The sequence below is a fragment of the Phascolarctos cinereus genome, unplaced genomic scaffold (genome assembly GCF_003287225.1).
Source record: "Phascolarctos cinereus isolate Bilbo 61053 unplaced genomic scaffold, phaCin_HiC Scaffold_4;HRSCAF=312, whole genome shotgun sequence".
NCBI lineage: Eukaryota > Metazoa > Chordata > Mammalia > Diprotodontia > Phascolarctidae > Phascolarctos > Phascolarctos cinereus.
The window spans coordinates 696720712-696743548 of NW_027555847.1; the positions used below are offsets into that span (position 1 = coordinate 696720712).

The following is a 22837-nucleotide window of genomic DNA, read 5'->3' on the forward strand; positions in this document are numbered from 1 at the left end:
ATATATATACACACACACACACATATAGATATATATATCACACAAAGTTGTTGTGGGGCTTTGATGGGAGAATCTACATAAACCACTTTAAGGAAGAGATGTCAGATCTAAGCCCAGCTTCCCTTTACAGGCTAACTCTCTCAGGAGGTTTTCCCTAATTCCTCCAATACTGGATGACAACAACGAAACACAAAGAAGCATTCATTAAGCAACCACTAACTGACAGGCAAGGGGGGACGTGGCAAACATTCCCTGTACTTGAGAGTTTACATTCTATCAGAGAAATAACAATACAGACAAATGAATACAAAATACACTACGAGGTAAATACAAAGCAGGGAAGGCACCACCCCACAGAGGACGAGGCACACGGGGAAAGTGCCAGGATGACAGCGCTACAAAGCACGGAGGTAATGATAACAGCCTGAATTAGACTGGTGCCAGGGTGTTCAGGAAGGAAGCAATCAACATGAAATAGACATTGTGAAAGAAGAAAACGGAAACAGACGAATTACGGCACCATGAACAGCAGCACAAAAGCTGGAAAGGGCCAGGGATTTTATGGGAAAGATAGGCTCAGTTTAAGACATGATGAACTTGAGGTGATGGCTCACATTCACATCCTACATGTCCAACAAATGGCATCAAACTCTTTGGGCTGAAGGAGCTCGCACAGAAGGAATTATTTTACATATGGGGCGGACTGCTTGGGAGATCAGGAACCTTACCTCCTCAGAGGATATCTTGACTAACGTATCCACTTGATATAAAGTTGTTCCATGTTCTTCTCCTGAACCAATATTTAGGCAACCACTTCCTGTGTCATCGCTTGTTAGAAGTTCAATATCGTCCCACATATTTATCAAATTGTCTCCCTGTGAGAACATGGTAAGACACTGCTGAATGAATTTTGAAGTTATAACACAATATAGAGTCTGGGTCTCTAAACATTCAAACAGAGCAACCTATCACTGAGACACATCACAGTACGGTAAAAAGGGTGCTAGATTTGGAATCACAGGTCCTGAGTGCAAATCCCTATTCTGCCTGGCTGGGTGACTTTAACCTTCCTGAACTGGTTTTCTCTTCTAGAGACTAGATGAACTCCAAGGTCCTTTCCAATTCTAAACTTGTGATCCAGCACAGTATACTCAAAAGAGTAATGTGACTTGAAATCAGGAAAAACTTGGATTCAAATCCCACCTATACATGTCATTCAATCTCCTCTCAGATCGTACCCGCAGTTCCTCCCTCACTTGTTGGAAGATCAAAAGAATAATGTATGTTAAAGCGCTTTGCCAAGTTTTAATTGCCATCAACTATGAGCTCTGAGAATCGCAGACTGAGTGTAAGAATACACTCCAGAGGTTGCTTAGTCCAACCAACAGCCTCTTATTACCTACCCCTAAGGTTCCACTGAGTGTAACTGATTATATGTGAGTACCCTGCTAACAAGCTTTGATCACAAGACTTGGAAGGAGCCTCGGAAATACCGTCTAGCCCAACCCCTTCATTTTATAGCAGAAGAAAATGAGGAGAGATGAAGTCGCAGGCCCAGGGCCACGACGCTAGCAAGTTACAGAGCCGGGATTTAAACTTAAGTCTACCAAGTCCTGATCCTGTGCTCCCCCCATTACACAACTATTATCAATGCTGAATGTAACCGATTATTGTTCAGTCAGTTTAGTTGTGTTCGACTCTCCCTCACGCCGCATGGAGTTTTCTTGGCGAAGGTACTGCAGTGGTTCGCTATTTCTTTCTCAGGGTTAAGGGACTTGCCCAGGGTTATACAACCAGGTGCCTGAGGTAGAATCTGAACTCTGGTCTTCCTGACTTCCTGAATCCAAGCCTGGTGCTCTATCCTCTGTACTGCGTGGCTGCTCCCACAGACACTCGAGCCAAAGGATTCATTATGATCTTTTCAGACTTCAGACTTCTCAAACATTCCCCTCTCTGGGCCCATTTCCTAATCTGTAAAATTAAGGGTTTGGAACCAGAGGGTCCCTTCTAGCTCAGAGTTTATAAATCTAGATTGTAAATGGGCAGCTGGCCCAGCTTAGGAAACATCATTGAGCAGAAGGTTTGGGGGTGGGGAAATGGGAACACTGTAATCCAGTGACCTAGGGTCACAGACGCTCAAAATTGGAAGTGACGGGTTACCTAGTCCAGCTGACACCGAAAATAAGAATTTTTGTTATTGTCATTCAGTTGTTTCAGTCCTGTCTGACCCTTCACGACCCCATTTGGGGTATTCTTGGCAATGATACTGGAGTGGTTTGTTATTTCTTTCTCCTGCTTATTTTACAGATGAGGAAACTGAGGCAAACAGGGTGAAGTGTCTTGCGCTGGCTCACACAGCTAGTAAGTGAATGAGGTGGGATTTGAATTCAGGTCTTCCTGCCTTCCAGAATCCATGCCTGATGCTCTGTTCACTTTGCCCCCAAAATAAGAATTCCCCTCCCCCAATATCGTTCACAATGACAACACAGACAAGACTTTGCTTGGATACCTCTAGTGAGGGAAAACGCTTTTGGACATCTCTAATCATATCTAGCGAGCAACTAGGTGGTGCAGTGGATTAGAGCAGCAGCCCTGGGGTCAGCAGGACCTGAGTTCAAATCTGACCTCACTTAACTTACTGTGTGACCCTGGGCAAGTCACTTCACCCCAATTTGCCTCAGTTCCTCATCTGTAAGATGGGGACACACTAGAGAAGGAAGTGGCAAACCACTCCGGTGTCTTTCCCAAGAAAACCTCAGACACGACCGAACAATAAACATCCCACCGGAAATCTGCCTCTGCAGCCGGCCCCCCCTTGCACCTGGTTCTGCCCTTGGGGGCCTAGTCAAATCCTTCCACAAGGCAAGCCCCCAAGTCACTAAAGATGGCAGACAAGTCCCCTACCGTGCCCCCCACCCCAGGCCTCTCCTTTCCTGGCTCAACACCTCCCAATCAGCATATATTAAGCGCCTACGGTGTACCCGGCACTGTGCTAAGCACTGGGGATGCAAAAAAAGGCAAAAGACAGTCCCTGCCCTCAAGGAGCTCCCAGTCCTAACCTCCTCTCCAGAAACGGCTCGCCGGCCTCACTAATGACCGCGTGGACGGAGTAGGAGGCTCTCAGAAACCAGGTCCCCTCCTCTCAACCGCCATGAATCGCTACCGCCACCCCCGGTTTTAAATTGGCGGGAGAAGTCCCAACCCAGCCCTTGGCTACGGCGGCCAGAGCAGGTCAAAGCTCCTCCAAAAGCGAAGGTGGCCCCGCCTGGCCTCCTCCCCAGTGCGTTCGCGCCCCGCCCCTTGTTTCTCATTCAGTCTCCCAGCCCCCTTCGAAAGAACTACCAATCGCCGCCGCGAGCCGCGTTGCCGTAGTAACTCTTGTCCCCACCCCTTCATTCGTCCCACCCCCAGGATGCTTTGCGGCGCCCCAGGCCCCAGCCCCTTTGTGCCATCCGGGTCTCTGGCGCGAGCGGCTTAGTCAGTCAGGGGCGAAGCCTTGGCGGCGGCGGCGGGTACTGCTGAGAGCGGCGGGTGGAGGCGCGGCCCCCAGCGGCCGGGACTCTGCGGAACATGGCGGTAAGTGGTGAATCCTCGAGCCGGAGCCGAGCCGGGGGAAGGAGAGGGAAAGGCCCCCTCCGCGAGGAGAGAGGTTTGACTGCCGGGGAGGGAGTGTGCGTAAGTGTGTGGACAAAATGGCGCTGCGGCCTCCTCCAGGCCCCGCCATCATGGCTGCCCGCCGGAGGGTGGGGGAGGCGAGGCGGTGCCGGCTGAGCAGGAAGGGGGGGGCCCGCTGGGAGCGCCTGCTTCCAGAACTTTTCTCGCGCCACCCCGGCGGCCTTCCTGCGGCCCCCGGGCCGGCCGCCGGAGGCAGGAGAGGTTTGACTTCCTGCTTCTTCGTTCTCGGGATGGGGGTGGGGAGAATGGGATGGTGCAGCCGGAGGAGGAGGAGGAAGGCAGGAAACGGGAGCGCGGAGGCTCCTTCTGCCTTTTGGGGGGGGCAAGGGGGCGTTGAGGGGGGCGGTGTCTACGTAGGAAGTGGGGGAGGAAAGGAGGAAGCTGGGTTTAACCGGCCCCCTGGCTGCCGCTGCTGCCTGCGCATGAAAGCGCCCCGGGAATCCATCCCGACCAGCGTTTCCTGTGTGCGTATGTGTTTGGGTCTGAGCCAGGTGAACTTGGCTGAAGGGACTTGGGGAAAATGTTCCGAGGCTCAGGGATCCCTCATAGGACCCATTGATCTGACCTGGGGGAGACCCTCCAAGACCCCTCCCTCATATTCCTAGGATTTACATACAGCTGGAAGAGACTTTTTCTTTTTTAAATAGGTCATCCACTCCAAATCCTTCATTCTCCTGGGATTACAGATTTACACCTTGAAGGGACTTTTTTAAAACCCTTTCCACTCCCAAGCCTTTTTCGTAAAATGTTGGATTTACCCCCTTGAAGGGGCTTTTAAAAGATCATCTATTTGAAGCCCTTCGTTTTCGTAGGATCGTAGATTAGAGCTGGAAGGGACTTTAGAGGTCCTTCGGTTCCCTCATTTTCATAGCATCGTAGATTTACATCTGACACACCTTAGAGACCATCGAGTCCGATCCTTTTATCTTCGTGTGTGTGTGTGTGTGTGTGTGTGTGTGTATATGTATATTAGTAGCTGGAAGGAACTGTAGAGATCGTCCAGTGCCCTCATTTTTATAGAGTCGTGGATTTTACATCTGGTAGGGACTTTAGAGGCCGTCTAGTCCAGCCCCCTTTTCCTAAAATTGGAGATTTATAGCTAGAAGAGATCGTTGAGGCCTTCCAGCCCAACTCCCTCTCGTTTTACATATGAAGAAAATGAGGCCTTAAGACAGTTTCTGAGACTTGCTTAAAGACCATGTGAGTAGTAAGCAGCTGATCATGGATTCTAACTCTGGTAGTCTGAATCCAGGGCTCTTAACATTACACTCTCTGCCTTTTCTGAGATCTGAATTCTGCAAGGTAGTTGAATTATTGTGCTTTTTTCTCACACACTGTCTGCCCCATGTGGCTAGATTTTAATCTGTAAGTCTGAAAGACTTATCTCTTCAATGTTGTATTGTACTATGTGTATTAAAGCTCCCATCTTAATCCCCAAATTAAATTGATCACGTCCTTATTTTAAGTACTGTAGTAAAAATACTTGTAGCACTCTAGTTATCTCCTTTGAGCAACATTGTATTGTTCTTAGCTATTTACCGATGGGTGGCATTACTGTGTGATTACATAATTTCTGTTTGTCTTATGACAATAAAAATATATGAGCTTTTTGTGTTCCTTTCTACTGACAGGTATAGGGGGAAATCTGTCTTGTAAAAATATTTTTTGGATTAATTAGGGTGTTGTAGCTTTTCGAAGACTTTTCCCCTTTGTAATCTAGAGTACATTAGCAGGATGCCTAGCACATAGTATGTATTTAAAATGTTTTTCAGATTAAAGCATTTATGCTATTAAGATTTATTGCCTTGATTCCCTCTGGCTGGAGTCAGGTTGTTTGTTCCCCCTTTCCTCAGGTTCTCCCCCAACCCCTTCCAGCCATCTGGCTGTATTATTACAGTAGTTTTTAAGGAAGTTAGGAGTTCCAAGTATTGGTTACATTGACTATATGTGATCAGGAAGTTGGAATTACGTTTTCAAATGACTCCTTGCTTGATTTTTCTGGAAAATAAACACATACATGAGTATGTAAAAATAGCTAGCTGAAACATCTCATGGACCTAGATTTTGTTTCAATGTTCTAACTTTTTTTCAGTCTTAGAACTGTAGAAAGAAATATGTTAATCTGTCAGCTATCTTAGTCCTCTTATTAAGTAAACATTTTCTTCGTTTATACCTTATAAGAAAGCTGCTGTCAATGCAGATTACCAGTAAATGAGACCATGAGTCTGACTATACCTGTATTGCTAAAATGACATCAAGCAGCAATAGTCTGTTTTGATTGTGAGTTTTGTATAAAATATTCCCCAAAACAATTCCAAATAGAAAATTGTTGACCCTTTTAAATGAGTAGCCTTTTCACAGTAGCTTTCAAGCTAAGGAAATTTTTCTTACTACATTAACAAGTTTGATAGAGGCTTGAGTACTGGGGATGGGAGGAATTTGGGGTTTGGGTGAACGTTTTCTAATTAAGTGCGTAAGCATTTATTAAATGACTAACTTCTTTGTCTTGCAGGATATCACATTCTTAAGATAGTTGTGAAGATGGGGGGAAATGACTTCCTATGCTAATGTCTCTTAAGATGAAATTCAAATTCCTCAACTTGGTACCTGGTTCCAGTCTGTTTCCAGATTTCATGTTCTTTACCTTCTGCCAAACTGTCTCTCCTCATCCACCCCCCCACCCCCCAACTGATTGTATGCTCTTTGAATGGGGGACTTTTTTTTCCTTTTGTCTTCCAGCCTAGTGCCTAGGCCTCTTGACACTCCCCATTCCTGGATGGCTTTATAGTTTAACTGGGAGATAAAAAACCTAGCTAGATAATAATAGATATTCTAAAGTAATAAACTGTCGATTGAAGTTGAATGAGGAGGAACTAGAGAGGATAATAAAAGAAACTATCTTATTCCAGGTATATCAAAATCAGGCAGCTAAAATCATTTTAGAATTATAAAGAATTCTGAATAGAACCTGCTACTCAGCAAGTTCCTGACTTTCAAGCCATATATCAGTGGTTCAAATTGAAATAGAAATGAAGGCCACTAAACCATAAGGATCCATGGGAGTTTCGTGTTGACTTCAAAACCACATGATAAATATCTGTGTTCTGTTTTTTATTTTAACTATTTCCCAATACCATTTTAATCTGCTTTGGACACCATGTGTTTGACCTCTCTGCCCTACGTAATCTAGCCCACCTTGGCTATCCAACTCCTTTTCCCCCTATTATCTCTGAAATTGGTGCCATTTGTTACCTGCCAGGTCTTCTCAGTGTGTATGTGTACTTATATATATACTTACACGCACACACAAACACCCCATAATCATTCCTTGCCATTTTTATCTCTCCTTATGGACCAAGGTACAGCTCAGATCCTACCTCTTTCCAGCATCGTTCTGTACCTTGGACAGAAGAACCCATTTTTTAAAATGGAAATGGCTTATTCAAGAATGTTAGCTGCATTTATTCTGTGCTATTTTTATCTAATTTTGTTTTATGGTAACTAGCAATAATAAAAAAACATACTAGTGATATGTAGCATTCTTAATTTAGAGCTGGGGGGGTATTATACAGTACTGCTAGATACTGTTTCCATTAAAAAATGGTTAAGAAGTTTAAGTTCACTGTCAGATACTGATTATCCATAATAGCAAATTTTTTTTTTAATTTATATTGGTAGACATTGTCTTCTGTTTCATCTGTGCTAAAAATTACTCTTAATTTGTTTTTCACTCCTTATGCTCATAGCATAACTTTGTAAAATACATTTTGGATAAATTGGCTAAATGAGTATTTAAAAGCTTGTAGGATGATCTACCTAGTGATCATACAAAGAACGGAAATGAGGATTGGATTGTATATTGATGTTGAATTATTAATAACTCTTTGGATCTAGCCATTCAACCAGTTACAGATCCAACTTTTTCTTAAGTACAACATGAAATAATCATCAAATAAGGGTAGAGACTGGATTTGTGACTCTTTTTGGTATAGGAAAGTTCCCCCTACCAAGGTTGGTGGGGACAGTGTCTTGACAACTCAAGAGTTGCCTCAAAGGCTTAGTTCAGAATCTGTGTAAATTATATCAGCACCATTTTCCTGACATTAGTCTTTGTCCCTCTCTTCCTGAAGGGAAATCTTTTGTCATTTCCCTTCATTTCAGTGGCTACCTATTCCAATATCCTATTCTAGGATAGTGAATGGAAAGCATTTACTAAGTTCTTATTGTGTGCCAAGCACTATGTCCAGTGCTGAGGACACAATTATGAAAGCAAAGCATAGACCTTGCCCTCAGAAAGCTTCTAATTAAGGGAAAATAATACATAATGAAGTGGTGACCAACAGAGTGTGTTGTTTTCCAACATAGACGTAATCTGTTCTTAGGAGAGGGCAAGTGAATTAGTAATAGGGGTTTTGAACCCCATCTTCCTGACTCACAAGTTCTGTTCATCTTCTGCTTTCATAATTATGCATATAACTACGTTGATCTAGAGTTTATGAACACATAACAGGATTAGAACCTAAATAGATCACTGGTAGCTTCTTATTAACTCAAAGCTTAACAGTCAATCCTGTTTTAAAAATAAGTTTGATTCAATGCACATTGTGTCTATAGTTCATCTGTATCCCACCCAATTCTACTCCCTCAAATAAAAGCCCAGACACTTCCCTCAAGGAGCTTTTATTGCAAGATAACCTTTTCTGATCTACTACTTAGAATTTTTTTTTTGATCCCTTGAATATGTATATTTTTCTGCATTTTTTTAAGAAGCCAGGGTGGTTTTATATATGTGTATTTCTCAAATGACATGAAAAGCTTTAAATTAATCATTGTTCCTTGAACGTTTAGGCTAGTGACACAGAACGAGATGGAATAGCCACAGAAAAGTCATCTCCAGATAGAGATAAAAAAAAGGAGCAGTCAGATGCCTCCATTTCTCCTAGACCATCAAAACATCATTATTCAAGATCACGATCAAGGTCAAGAGAACGAAAACGGAAGTCAGGTATGAATATTCTGAAAAGCTGCTTCACAGTATTTACTGTATTCTGTATAAACTACATATAAATTATTTGGGTTATAGTTGATTATTATATTGATACATTTATCAGCTTGATCAAAAGTTTTAAATGAAAGCATATTTATTTCATGTACCTTACTTTAAGGCAAGAAGTATATAGTTGATAATGTTGCTATTTGTTCCTTCCAAAGTTTTCTGCCTCCCTGAATGTTTTCTGTTTTGAAAGTGCAAATTGATCGTTGGTTGTGCCATACGATATTTATTACTTATAATCCTGTAAAGTAATACCTTCACAAGGGAGAGGGGTGAAACATGGAGAAATAGTCCATTTACAAATGAAGGCAGAAATACTTGAATCCATAAGCTTATTGGGGGGGTGATATTTGACTTATGTGTTTAGTTTTTGCAGTATCATGGAGAATGAGATCTGCCTATATAAATGAATGATAACAACCGAAGTTTACCCTTTAAGTACAAAACTTCTTTGTTAAAATGTTGCCTTTTCAGGAAATTTTTGCCCAAAAGCTTACGTATACTTTACTGTGTGCTTAATCTTTTCTTAATGACTTGAACTGGTTAAGAACTTTAGTTATTTTATAGCCATATCCTCGACAGCTGCTCAGATGTGTTACCATTATACAAAGTAGCTTCAGGCTGCTATGATTTTTGAGTAATTCTACCTGCTTTTTATATTTTTACAGCCCTTCCTTCATGAAGTTTTTTGTTTCTACTTATTTCAAGCAGCCCACTTTTAAATTTTCAGTGAGCTGCACCTAGTCTTATAAGAACTGCCTTAACAACAGAATGGAGGGGAGGGGGAAGAGGCTGGCTTTTCTCAGTAAAAGTTGTTGAGGCTCAAGCATTTGTAACTTTTTTCTTTTTCTTTTTTTTAACTGATGAGGGCCTATTTTAAAAAATGTTCTGATTTTGAGGTTTGGATAATTGATATTGTCAGATAAACAAGTTTCTCTAACAAGACCTGTATAGATAACTGTAAATGGGTAAACAAAACTTAAAACCTCAATCTTTAGGGAGTCATCCATAAACAGGATATCTGTAGAATTTGTCTTAATAAAATAAAATATTTTAAGATTGTGTCTTACTGAACATTTGCTTATGCTAGTAATAATCTTTTTCCCCCACAGATAATGAAGGAAGAAAACACAGAAGTCGGAGCAGAAGCAAAGAGGTAATTAACACTTTGTAGAGTATAGGTAATTTTAAATACTTTTAAAGTTTCTGGTAGAAATGTATATGTGAAATATATGACTATGATATGGTAAGTACCCAAAACTTTGAAAATTTGGAAGGTTAATTGGGTTATGGAGTATCATAGAGAAGCATGATTTGGATTCATCATTTTAACAAGAAGATAGTTGTTTATGGGAAAAGTACATTCAGAAACTTAATTTAATTTGTTGTGAAATTTTTCACAATGAAAATTTCATATGAAGAAATATAATTGGTTCTTTAGGGCTGTCACACAGAGCTTCCATTAACCTGAGGTCCCGAGTCTTCTGATGCCTTAACACTGCTCAGGACTTTTAAGTAACAGTCATCTGCCTAGGGATACATTCATTTTATTTTATTTTTTGGAAAGATAACCAAGTCCTCTTTTCTAAATTAGCTCAGTTTTTCTAATATTAGTATTGGACGTGGAAAGACTGCTACAGGGTCACAAGAGTCAGTGAGGGGCAGCTGGAAATGTGGCAGTAACAGCAAAGCTTGAGGAAAAAGGCAAGGGGAGTGAGAAGAGGCAGCACCTGTGGTGCAGAGGAGATAACTGGCTCAGCCACCAGAGAAGACGTGGAGAGAGCCCACAAGGAACAGCAGAAATAGCAGCCAGAAAGGGAGGAGGAGTCCTTTTGGGGGCTGGGTGAGGGACTCCTAAAGCTAAATGTGGGGCAGGGACTTCACCTCCTCCCCTAATGGAAGCTCTGTTAAAATTTTAATTTAGGAGAGTTTTTGTGAAAATGACTATTTTGTTTAGCTCACATGATAACATTTCTATAATAAATCATACTCAGCGTGCTAATGCGCGAAGAGACTGAACTGAAGACGCTGCAGACTCAGATAGCAAAATTATAAGCCTACTTCATGATAAGGTAACTATTAGTCATTCAAACTCCTATTTCCCTTAAATATATCTTAAATCAGTTAAGGGTTTTGATGGGTTTTTTTTTATTAGTAATAAAGTATTATGTATGGAAAACTGAAATAAAGTTTGAAAATTGACCCACATTTTGAAAAGCCTTTCTAATTTGCCATCATACTGCAGAGTCTAAGAAAAATTTATCTGAAGTGTTATTTTAGAGGGGAATTGGCAGTAAAAGTAAAATCTACATGTCACAAATTTCTGTTGTAAAATTAACTATTATTATATAATCATTTTCATAAATTACAACATGCATGTTTAGATAAATGGTGGCGCTCTTCAAAGTATTTTAGAAAAAAATGCGAAGTGCAAAGAAATACATTATTGCATGTATTTTACTGCATGGGGTAACACTGTAATGTCATGGGAAGCACATTGAGTTAGGAGACCTGGGTTCTAGCCCCAGCCCTGCTGAAATTAACTGTATGAACTTGGACAAGTCACAGTATTTTGGACATGTTTCCCTCATCTGCTAAATTAAGAGGGTTGGACTAGAGTATCTTTAAAATGTATTCCAACTCAAATTTTTTTTTTAAGTCTAGGATCTTGAACTTGAATAACAGCTGGAACAGAAAGGCAAATCTAGATGCCTGTCTCAGGGGCAAGAGAGAATAATAATATGTAACATTTCCTTCTTGAAAAGTATGGGTGCTGATAAATGTAGTTTTAGCTGCATCTTTGAAGGCATTGATGGTATATAGTGTGGTTTGGTTTTATTTTTTTGTACTGGCAAAAATAACATGATGGCTTTGGGATCAATTGCGCTATTCCTATCTCGAATTCAGTACAATTTTTAAAGTAAAAGTACTTGCCATTTTTTACCGTAGGTACCTGTATCAAAATAAAAATCCCAAACCTGTCTGCGTATGTCAAGAAGAAAAATGACTGCTTCACAATTTAGTCTCCAGTGAAAACATTGGAGACAGTCAGAACTGAACTTACAGAATACTTTTAACACTATAGCTGTAAAAGGAAGAATGTGTGTCTGCTTAAAATAATTCGAGGGTGCAAAAAAATGTTTAGTAAGCTAAGTCTTATTTAGAATAGTCATCCATTTAAAACTGCATTTTCTAATGCATTTCCTAGTTTTCTAAGTGTCTGTAATCAACTATTCATTTCTAACATCACAATTCAATGGTACTGTGTACTTGAATAGTTAAAAGATCTATGCATTTTTAAGTGATGTGTCTATCTGGTGTGTATCTAAATAGTTGGTTGTATATATTTGAGTAAATATGTACCTCTATATTTTATTAGACTATGGGGTGAAATTGAAATTGTTTTTACCTTGCTATTGAAAAAATAATTTTATGGGACATTACTACTACATTTGGGGGTGGTGGGAGGGGAATCATAAAGAAGAAAAACAAAAGTAGTAATATTCACTTGCAACATTGGGTGATGTAAACATAGATAATTATTGACTGAGCCACACTCCTAAGGTTACTAATGTTGCATCACAACATATTTTTATCTTCTGATACCCATACTAACTCTCTTTGTTGCACTATTTTCCTGAAAGAACCAACTTCTTCTTACAACAGGCAAGAAGACATGAATCCAAAGACAAGTCCTCCAAGAAACATAAATCTGAGGAGCATAATGACAAAGAACATTCTTCTGATAAGGGAAGAGAGAGACTAAATTCATCTGAAAATGGTGAGGACAGACACAAGCGCAAAGAAAGGAAGTCATCCAGAGGCAGAAGTCATTCAAGATCTAGATCTCGTGAAAGGTGAGCTATTTATATTAATACTTAATATAAATGCTGGTCGAATAGTTTCTTCCAAAGAGTTCTGCATTTTTAAATACATGTTAATCACATGAGCCCCAAACTGTTTCCTGCCCTTATCCAGATCTACTAAGTTTTAAAAAATAATTGAAGGTATAGTTAATAATTGCAGGAAATGGCATCTTACGGCCCTAAGGATTCAGGAATGGTCAAGAAAACTAGAGAGCCTATATAGGAGAGGAAGGACCCCTTAATGGCATGTGGTAATAACTCAGCCATTAAGTAACATATCTTTTGACTGGATGCAATTTAGTTATTAACAGTGAAAAGCGAGTGCCTACTTTGTGTGAGACATTTTAAATAAAATTTCTTTCAGTAGATCTCATTGACCTCATTTGTAGAATTTTTTTAAGCTAAAATAATATTGCCTCCTATAGAAGGCATTTGAAGCGATACTCAAGGTTTTCTTTTTCTCTGTGGTTTAGAAGAATCTAGAAGCTCAGATAACCAGTTGGTTTTTCTTAGAGCACAAGAATTTTAGCATTGCACATATAGAAAATGCTCAGAAGTTTGCTTTTTTTGGTATGTTTATGACTTGCAGCATCAACTTTAGTAGTTACTTTCTTAGAATTTTGTAGAGTGTTGCCATTTGAGGCAACAGAACACATAGACTGAGTGGCATCCCAAAAATTTATAAGTGGCTTTGAGGGAACAATAAATTTGAAGTATATTTCTTCTGTTTTTCTCGCTACAGTAAAAGTATATAAATGTTTCTAAAACCACTTGTAATTTAAAGATCAGTGAGTAAAAATTTTTTTTTTATGTTTATTTCAGGCGTCATCGTAGTAGAAGTAGAGAACGGAAGAAGTCAAGGTCCAGGAGCAGAGAGAGGAAGAAGTCAAGGTCCAGAAGCAGGGAGAGGAAGCGTCGGGTTAGGTCTCGATCAAGGTCAAGATCAAGACATAGGCATAGAACCAGGAGTAGAAGTAGAACCAGGAGCAGAAGCCGGTATATGTTTATATATTATTTTTAAAAGAATTTGTTGACAACTAAAATATCTGTTTTTAGTTTTGAGTCGTCTTGAATTGTCTAGGGGTGGGGAACCTGCGGCCTCAGGTGTGGCCTTTTGACTTGAGTCCAGGTTTTAAGTTTGGATTCAGTCAGAGGGCCGCACTGGAGAGGACTGCACGTGGCCTCCAGGCCGCAGGTTCCTCACCCGATTCTAGAAATAAGACTTTATGCTCAGACCAAACACTTGACACACTTACTAGCTGTGTGACCCTGGGCAAGTCACTTAACCCCAATTGCCTTAAAGGAAAAAAAAGAAATAAGACTTTCTGGTTTTGCTTTTTGGGATTTTGGTTTTGTTTGGGGGGGGGGTTGGTCATGAGTGGGTTGTATTTAGATGATATTTAAAGTCATTTTCTGGTCTGAATCCTGTATTGTCTAGAAATGAGCAGGTCTTTTGGGGGTTTAAGACCATAGAAGGCATTATGGATGTGTGTAGATATGCATATCACAAAAAAGTGATTTTTATTTTTTTAATTGATGAGTTGAACTTCTTTTCAGAAGTAGACTTTGTTATCAGATACATAAGCAGTATCTATGTAGCTACCATGCAGTTTGTAGTTAAGAGAACTTCTGTTTGGCCTTGGGCAAGTCACTTCAGTACTTTGAGCCCTAGTATCCTCATCTCTAAAGTTAGGGGATTGATTGCTTCCAGTTTTGAGGCTAGAATCTAGATTTTATAATAGCCAGTTTTCTTTTTGTTTAATGCAACTACTTAGTTGAGTCTGATCATCAGTTTTTAGATGAAAAAGTTGTCTAATAAAGTTTTTCTGTGAACTCCAAGAATCTGTATTGCTTCAAATAATATGTTCTGCCCCCAAAATGAAATTATATATAAAATTAATATTGCTTATTATAACATGTTTGGCATTTTAAAAATGTATTCTCAAAATAAAATAACCAATTTCATAGATTGCACCAAATTTTTATAAGAGGGAAATGGAGAACAAAGTCCCATTTATATTTTACGTTGTTATAAAACTTACTATGAATCAAACAGTTGTTGAATGATAAAATTTCTATTTTAAAAGAAATTTTACACAAAAATCTTAGTTCCTTTTTTTGGTGCTTTAATGTTATGTCATATCAATATATTAATAAATTAGCACCTCATAAGACTCCTGAAATTAATTACAGGGAAAGAAAGAAGAGAATTGAAAAACCACGAAGATTTAGCCGAAGCTTAAGTCGAACTCCCAGTCCACCTCCTTTTAGAGGGCGAAACACAGCAATGGATGCACAAGAAGCATTAGCTCGAAGGTATGTTTATTGCCTTTCATCATTTATCTTAAGTTGGCTTTGATGAGCTTGACATCTAAAAAAGATGAGGGGTTGATTCTGTCACTGAATCATGGGAATCAAAAAAATACTATAGATTACATTTGTAATCATATTTTAAATAGTGTGGCCTTTTGCAATACAGAAATATGTAGTTTCATTAACTTTTACCTCATGGCATAATTTCATTTATTTGCAAAGCTATGAAGATTGAGGTGGTTGAAACAAACAGCTCCTTCCCCCTTTTTTCCTCTTCTTAATTATCTAGAGTATTTTTGTGTTGTTGTTGTTGTTTGTTTCAGGGTTTTTTGTGCCCGGTGTTTGGGGGGGGGGGGGGTTTGTTCTGTTTTGAGTTTTTCACTGAAGGATCAAGAAGTCCCAAGATTTGGGATTGAGAGATTGGGAATGGGCCTAAAATTCTTGAAACTGTTTTCACTTATGAGACAAGGAAATTTATTCTTTTGATTATAAAAGACACTTTACGTTTCTGATTCTTAAGAACATTAAATAACTAGACCAATGTTTGACCTTTGGTTAGAATTATATGAACTATGTTATGTATTTTGAAGGAGGGAATAATTGATGTGGTTACATGCTGTGTCAATAAATAGAAACCATTTTGTGCATTTGCCCTTAAAAAATCTTAAATAAAACCCTGTTGTTAAGACAGGGAAATGTACACGTTTTCTTAGATTTTATTGCCTAATTATGTGTGGTTCCTGAGACAACACACAAGGGAGATGGAGCTATCTCATTCAAATCTACCAAGGTTAATTTTTCACCAAAACTTAATCATTTGCAAAGGCAGGAGAAAAATCACAGCACTTCATATTTGCTATTTTTCCCATATTCTGCGAATTCTACACTAGCTTTTGTTGTTTTTCTTTTTAAAATTAAGTTTCTATTTTTTTCCCATTGCAAAAATACAGTTATCACAATGTAACCTGATGTACTGCTGCCCTGTGAACCCAGCCTGGCAGAAACTGTCTCCAGCTGAACAGCAGCAGCAGCAGCAAAGGTGTGAGCTCACCCCTTCCTCATTCCATTCACCTTAGTGAATGGTGTTGATTTCAAAACTTGCAATGGCCATTTTAATGCAAGTAGTATCGTTTATTAAGCAGTTACTCCTCCTTTATATTTGATTTTTTTCTTATTGAAATTCAAAGCAACAGAACAAGTATTTGTTATCAAATCCATAAATGAATGTGCGTTAGATGGCAAAAGGTGATGCTCTCAAAATGTGAGAATTTTCTTAGCTTTTCTGTGTTTAAATTTATAGTGAATGTTACATAAATGCAGATGGGGAATTTTTTTCAAAACCCGCCAGTTTACAATTTATTCTTACACTATACTTACATTTTTCACTTCCAGATTTTAGTAGGATTTCAGACTAACGGTGGTAGTTTACAGTTCATTGCCCGTTTATGTGACTTAACTACCAATTCTTCACCATAGGATCAGCTAAGCTGTTGCTGGGTTCTTGAAATTTGAAAGGACGACTTAGTTGCTGAGAATTTAGCTACAGTATAGGAAACCCTGAAAAATAAGGATAAAATGTATCTTTGTAGGTAAAAGTATTTAAATAGCTTTGCTAATAGTTTCAGGTACAGCTGTTAAACTATAACATTTTCTTTGCCCAATCTCTAGAGCTCATAGAAGTGATGGTTGTTAACCTTGTATTTGCTCAGAAAGGTTGAAATCATACTGATTTGATGTAAACCTTTCAAAAACTATTACAGAAGGGGCAGCTAGGTGTCTCAGTGGATGGAGCACCGGCCCTGAAGTCAGGAGAACCTGAATTCAAATCCGGCCTCAGATGAAACACTTGACACTTATTAGCTGTGTGACCCTGGGCAAGTCATTTAACCCCAATTGCCTAAAAAAAACCCATAACTATTACGGAGCAAATACAAGCTATCTATTCAGCTGAATCAGACAGTAATTTTTGCCAGCCTACTTCCTTAGCATATTACAGGTAGGTGGGCCTATTGATTTATAGCACTGATCTCTTTAATTGTTGCTTTTTAAAAAATTCCATTTCAAATGCTGAAAGTAAAGTGCCAAGTACCAGATTCTGCCTACTCAATAACCTATAGTTCTCTTATTCAACTTTGGCTGCCAAAATGGAATTCTTTTGTTGCAAAACTGCATTCTCTAGAAGTACAACCAAAAAAAAAATCTTTTTTTTTTCCTTGCCTTTCATGCAATTTTACTGGTAGGAATGTCATGGAATTTGAATTTTGGAAAGTGATTTTGGCTTCTCTTAGAAAATACATTATCAGTAAACAATGATTTAGATTTTATGTGATATACAATAAATACTTAAAATAGGGAGCAGAAGACTTCTGAGTTTGTGTTTTAACTTTTGTCCCAGAACTGTAATTTCACAGCTTTAGAGAATTCACTCCATTGATGCTTATAAGCAACTAGTTTGGGACTAAAAGTATCCTCTTTCAGTAACACATAATTGAATCAAGAATAGCATAGTTTTTTTAAAATATATTTCTGTGGAATTTTCAGATGCTTTGCCTTCTGAATTTTTTAGACTTAATAATAAAATTAATAAACTTAATTTTCAGTCCAGCCTTGGATTAAGTGAACCATGCATTTAGTCGTATGTATTTGACTAAAGAGTCTTGCAGTGTTGTCTAGTCCCCTGGTTTTTGTAGGAAATTTAGACTCAGAAAGTTGAAATGACTAATCTCACAATAAATTAGTGGCAGAGGGCTCAAACCCAGGTCTCCTCAATTCCTAGGTGCGGTGGTCTTCACACCACCACAAAAATTAAAAGCAACCAAATGAAATGACTGAAACATGTTCACTTTTTAAAAAATCTGCACGAGAGTAACAGAGCCGCTTGCATTAAGATGAATTTGGGAATTGTAACATTCATTATTTCATTGTATTAATTTGCAAGGCTGTGATAAATGCTTTAAAGGAGTCTATTGAAACACATAATAGTCAAGAGTTAAATTTTTACTTGTTCCTCAAAACTGTCTCTGCTTCCCCTGAAAAACATTCAGAAAATTCTGAAATCAACATTGTTTTTCTATTCACCACACCTTAAATGTTTCTGAATGTGGACAAGTGAGTGTTTTATTTATAAGGTTGATTTCTTAGTAAAACACTGCCAGTGTGTGAAAAAGTTTACAACCATCATATATACATTCCCAGTAAAAAACAGATCTTAAAATAGGTTTGTCTCTAACATGGACATTAGGACAGACTCTGTTGCCAGAGAGATTGTCTTTAGGGTAGGAAAGATAGTTGTTAAATATTATAAGACCTACTGAAAGAAATTTTAAAAGGAAGTTAAAGAATGGGCATATTAAAATCCCTTATTTCTTTTTTGTCCTAAAAAAAATTTTAAATTATTAATGTGTAATTTCATATCTTTTTAAGAGGTTCTTTTACCTTATATACTTTGAAATTTTTTCTGTTGTCAATAGGTTGGAAAGAGCAAAGAAGTTGCAAGAACAGAGAGAAAAAGAAATGGTTGAAAAACAAAAACAGCAAGAAATAGTAGCAGGTAACTTTTTTCATAAATTGATTTAGCCAGAATTTTTTTAAGTAGCCATTCTGATTGTTTAAGTTTGACTGAAATTCTAAAGAACCTTAGTTTTTTATTCGAAAACAGATATAATAGAACATGTATAATTGACGCACCATGTTATTAAAATGTCTGAAAAGCTGGTGAACAAAGAGAGCTAAATGTGAAATTCCGTATTGACAGATTTGTCTAGATGCAGTAGACAGAACACTGGATTCCAATTTAAAATCCTTGTATTTAAATCTTAGTTCTGCCTATGTGACCCTACCTGTCACTCACCCTACCTGGCTTCAGGTTCCTCAAGTAAAAATGAGCTAGGGCTGATTATATAGTCTCTAATGTTCCTTCCAGCTCTAATTCCATCATACTAAAACTGACTCTACTTGTATGACCATAATTTAGCATTTCTTTCCATTTATTTGTTATGTTATATCTAAGTTGCTTGTGTATGTGCTCTTTGTAGTTAACATACCTTCCCTAGGTCAGGGAAAATTACATAATAATTAACCTTCACCTGAACTATTGCAGTAGCCTCCTAACTGGTTTCATTTCCAGTCTCTGGAGTGAGACTGCCACTGCCACAAGATTCCGCGTGATTTGAGTCATTTCACTCCCCACTCAAAGAATCTTCAGTAGCTTCTCGTCCATCTCCAATCCATGTGAGATAATCACACTACACTTCATTTCATGTACCCGCATTCCAATTAAATTCGCCTTGTCTGGAACCCTACAGTTTGATGCCTCTTTGCTCATGTTGGTGCATGTGTTTGGAATGCAGTCCTCCCTAACAACTATTCATTTTTAAAGGCCTTCCTCAAATGCTGTTTGTTCCATGAAGCTTTCCCTAATCCTTCACTAAACTAGAAATATTATCTCCTTCTAACTTTATATCATACTGTATTTTTGTATCTTTCGCATACCTAGCTATTTTATATTGTCTCCAATTGCCACACTTTTCACCTTTGGACGTCACAACTCTCCTGGTTGAAACTGAAGCTGACGTTGACTTAAATCATTAATAATCCATCCTTTAATAGCCAGTTATCACCATCTGTAGTGTTTATTTTTGGAGTTTTGAATTTATTAAGTACCTACTATGTGCCGGGTACTGTGCTAAACACTGGAGATAGAAAGAAGGGCAGAAGACGGTCCCTGCCCTTAAGGAGCTCACGATCTCATGGGGGAAGATAATACATAAAAAGAAGCTGAAAGGGAAGGAGGAGTACCCAGCTTGGGCCCATAATGCAGACCTACAGCAGAATGGAAAATGATGATCTGGGAAGAGCTCTTCAAAGTCTACCCTTTGCAGTCAGGTGGAGAAGGATTTTCAGGGCTAGGGGGTGCCAAGTAGTTGGGAGTTTCAGAGTTGTTGCAATCTTGCTGGAAGATGAGTTACTGCAGACAGTAAAGTCTAGGAGATCAGAAGATGGGAGATGATGAGATGGCTGCACCATTATAAATTAATTCAGATTTTTAAAAATTTAACTGCTGTTATCTTTCAAGTTTTGAACTATTACTGTGCCTTTAGCCTTGCATCTTAATATTTGCTTATGTTTCTTCTTCAGCAGCTGCAGCTACTGGAGGGTCTGTCCTCAATGTTGCTGCCCTTCTAGCATCTGGAACACAAGTAACTCCTCAGATAGCTATGGCAGCTCAGATGGCTGCACTACAAGCCAAAGCATTGGCAGAGACGGGAATAGCTGTACCTAGCTATTATAATCCAGCAGCTGTGAATCCTATGAAATTTGCTGAGCAGGAAAAGAAAAGGAAAATGCTTTGGCAAGGCAAAAAAGAAGGGGTAAGCTTCCGTTATTTAATGGGTCAGTGTCTCTCTTCTGACTTTTGCTGTTTCAAACACATCAAAAATGGCCAGGGGCCCGGGTGGGGAACAGTGTGGCATGGTGATTTTATCTTGAAAAATCATGTTGGGCCCAGCTTGTTTTAAGTATTTACTGGATAACAGTTATTAGCCATTTTATAAAGTATCCATTAACTGAGTCTGGATTCTGGGGCATTCACTTCCACCTCATATCCCCAGAGCAGATCAGAGCCTTAGAATGGGATTTCACACAGTGATAGAGTTGGTTATTTCCATGTTTTAAGCTGTATCATAGACTGTTTTAGACATTATGACTAATTGAAAATGTACATGTTTTAATATCTCCTACAGGATAAGTCACAGTCTGCTGAAATTTGGGAAAAATTGAATTTTGGGAACAAGGACCAAAATGTCAAATTCAGAAAATTAATGGGTATTAAGGTAAGGAGATGTGTGTATGTGTGTGTTTGCTTATATAGTTATGAGTGACCTAGTTAAACATCTTACACCTTTATATTCAGGGTAGTGGTTTTCATATTACCAAGTACATGGTTTCATTAGTAATGCTTATCTAAAACTCATTATTCCTGTAGAAATAGACTCATTGTAAATCTGCTAATGACTTCCAAAATCCTAATGCTCTTTGAAACCTGTGCCGATTAGTATATCTTTGATTATAGTTGAGTTTATACTTAAATTACCCATGCTAATTAAGACATTCTGCATAATAATAGTTATACCTGCTAACTTTAAAGTGGTAACATCTCTAATCTGGGTGGGAGTTCATCTAAAATAACAATTAGCATTCTCCATTAGCTATTCTCATTGCTAGGAACCATTCCTATTCCTCTAAAATATTTAATATGTTTTCATTTTTAATTTTACTAATTGTTTTCTGTAGTGAATTTATTTTTTATATTTAAAGTTGGAAGGAGGTTCTTTTAATTGAAATAAAATGTGTGCTCATAGACCATTAGCATTAACAGCAGATGAACCTCAAAAGACCCAAAGAAAGCATGTCTCCGGTAACTGTAATATATTACCACATGTTTTTATAAAAATTTAGTGTGAGAATTACATGTACAATTTGTATAAAGTATTTCCAAAGCAGAGAAATTGTGAAGTGTTCCTAAAGTAGGTCAACTTTATATTGTCTGTCAAGTTTTGAAAGCTTAAGTCTGCCTAAATCTGTTTGTTTACATGTTTGATTTCCAGAGTGAGGATGAAGCTGGTTGTAGTTCAGTTGATGAAGAAAGTTATAAAACTCTGAAGCAACAGGAGGAAGTATTTAGAAATCTGGATGCTCAGTATGAGATGGCAAGATCACAAACCCACACACAAAGAGGAGTGGGATTGGGCTTCACATCTTCGATGCGGGGAATGGATGCAGTTTGAAAAAACATGATTTTAAAGTTTGGGACTTTGTGAATTCTTGTTCTGATGTCAGGTCCTTGTTCACCAAACAGCTAGCATTCTAGCTTGCATGGGTGTTGCATTGACTTTAATTTATTGAAAAATACAATTTTTTTTGTAAATATCAGATCAGTGATACTGGTGTTAGTGTTGTAATCAGGTTAAACCCACTTCCATTAAACTTGACAGAACTATAGAAGGACAATATTTTTTAGTTAACAAGTTCTACTTTTCAAACAGATGTAAAGCTGCAGGTGGGGAAAAATCTCATACATGGATATTTCGTGTCCACTGTCTTGTGTACTTTTGTACTTAACCTTGTACAGTTATTTTCATCTCTTAAAACATGAAAGAAATGTTGTGTAGATGTTCTTTAGAAGATCTGGCCATTGGGCACATAGTCCAGCACAGAAAGCTGGATGGTGATGATAATAAAAGATGTTTTTTCTCAAAACTGGTGTTACTTTAAGTTCCCTGAAATCCTTGTTTGAATTGGTTTCTTTTATGGTTGCTACAGCATTTTGGTATAGTTTATGATAAAGACCAATTAGGAACTCTTAGAATAGTCAGAACTGTGCTGTAGGGAGCACCATAGTGAGGGGAAATGGAGAAGATTTTTCAGGGCAGGGGACATAGAAGCTGAATTGAAAACTTTCACTGCAACAGTACTGTTCTTTGCTGCTGGGGGTGGGGGGTTGGGAGGGTGTACAGCATTTGCTAAAAACTGTATGTTATTCAGGTAATAGATTAATGCATTAAGGGTGTAAGCACTTTTATTACAATAAAGTGCCTTATAACAACAAGTGTGATGTATGCACTTTGTGTGATCAGCCCGAGTTTGGATCTTTGCATCTCTTTGAGGTGTCCAACTTTGCACATTAGTTGCATTAAAGACATACAGCTCTTGAAAACCACTTTGTCACTAAATGCAATCAGGCGTCACTCTATAGAGTTTGTGATTTAGTATTTGTTTGTTAGACTGGCAGAGCATCGCTGTAAAAGGGATCCAATGTGGCCGTGGCTTTTGTGTGTGGTTGGTTTTTTTACTTCTATTAAATCCAGTACCTTACACTTTTTCTCTCCTTGTTACTGCCTGAAAGAAATCAATTAGGTGCACCTTTACAACA

General features: G+C 38.5%; 2 protein-coding genes across 5 annotated transcripts in view; one reads left to right on the plus strand and one right to left on the minus strand.

Moving 5' to 3' along the window:
- The window catches only part of KNTC1 (kinetochore associated 1), an 85956-nt gene extending 82711 nt beyond the window's left edge, over positions 1 to 3245 (minus strand). The window contains exons 1-2 of one of the 2 annotated variants that reach the window (XM_020970200.1): positions 3060 to 3241; positions 729 to 875 (exon numbers count right to left, since the gene is read on the minus strand). In XM_020970200.1, coding sequence (XP_020825859.1) covers positions 729 to 857 — 129 coding nt within the window. In that variant the 5' untranslated portion in view covers positions 858 to 875; positions 3060 to 3241. Of the gene's footprint in view, positions 1 to 728; positions 876 to 3059 lie in introns of both variants that reach the window. The other variant, XM_020970204.1, reaches the window with a different exon arrangement.
- A 189-nt stretch (positions 3246 to 3434) lies between these two features.
- Positions 3435 to 22164, plus strand: RSRC2 (arginine and serine rich coiled-coil 2). 3 transcript variants are annotated; one of them, XM_078154268.1, is made up of 10 exons: positions 3435 to 3576; positions 8524 to 8680; positions 9841 to 9884; positions 12373 to 12585; positions 13417 to 13590; positions 14788 to 14910; positions 18378 to 18457; positions 20044 to 20276; positions 20649 to 20738; positions 21513 to 22164. In XM_078154268.1, exons 2-10 carry the CDS (start codon positions 8600 to 8602, stop codon positions 21690 to 21692), a joined length of 1218 nt encoding a protein of 405 aa, XP_078010394.1. In that variant the 5' UTR covers positions 3435 to 3576; positions 8524 to 8599; the 3' UTR covers positions 21693 to 22164. The 3 variants fall into 3 exon arrangements, with proteins under 3 accessions (XP_078010394.1, XP_020825867.1, XP_020825868.1); XM_020970208.2 differs by having other exon boundaries at positions 12395 to 12585; XM_020970209.2 differs by lacking the exon at positions 3435 to 3576 and adding an exon at positions 10723 to 10800 and having other exon boundaries at positions 8633 to 8680.
- The last annotated feature ends 673 nt before the right edge of the window (positions 22165 to 22837 follow it).

Bases quoted from the DNA above. Each gene is read 5' to 3' on its own strand.
- RSRC2 (XM_020970208.2), top strand. The intron at 9,885-12,394 runs GTAATTAACACT...TTCTTACAACAG, and splicing joins GTCGGAGCAGAAGCAAAGAG to GCAAGAAGACATGAATCCAA. The intron at 20,739-21,512 runs GTAAGGAGATGT...TTTGATTTCCAG, and splicing joins GAAAATTAATGGGTATTAAG to AGTGAGGATGAAGCTGGTTG.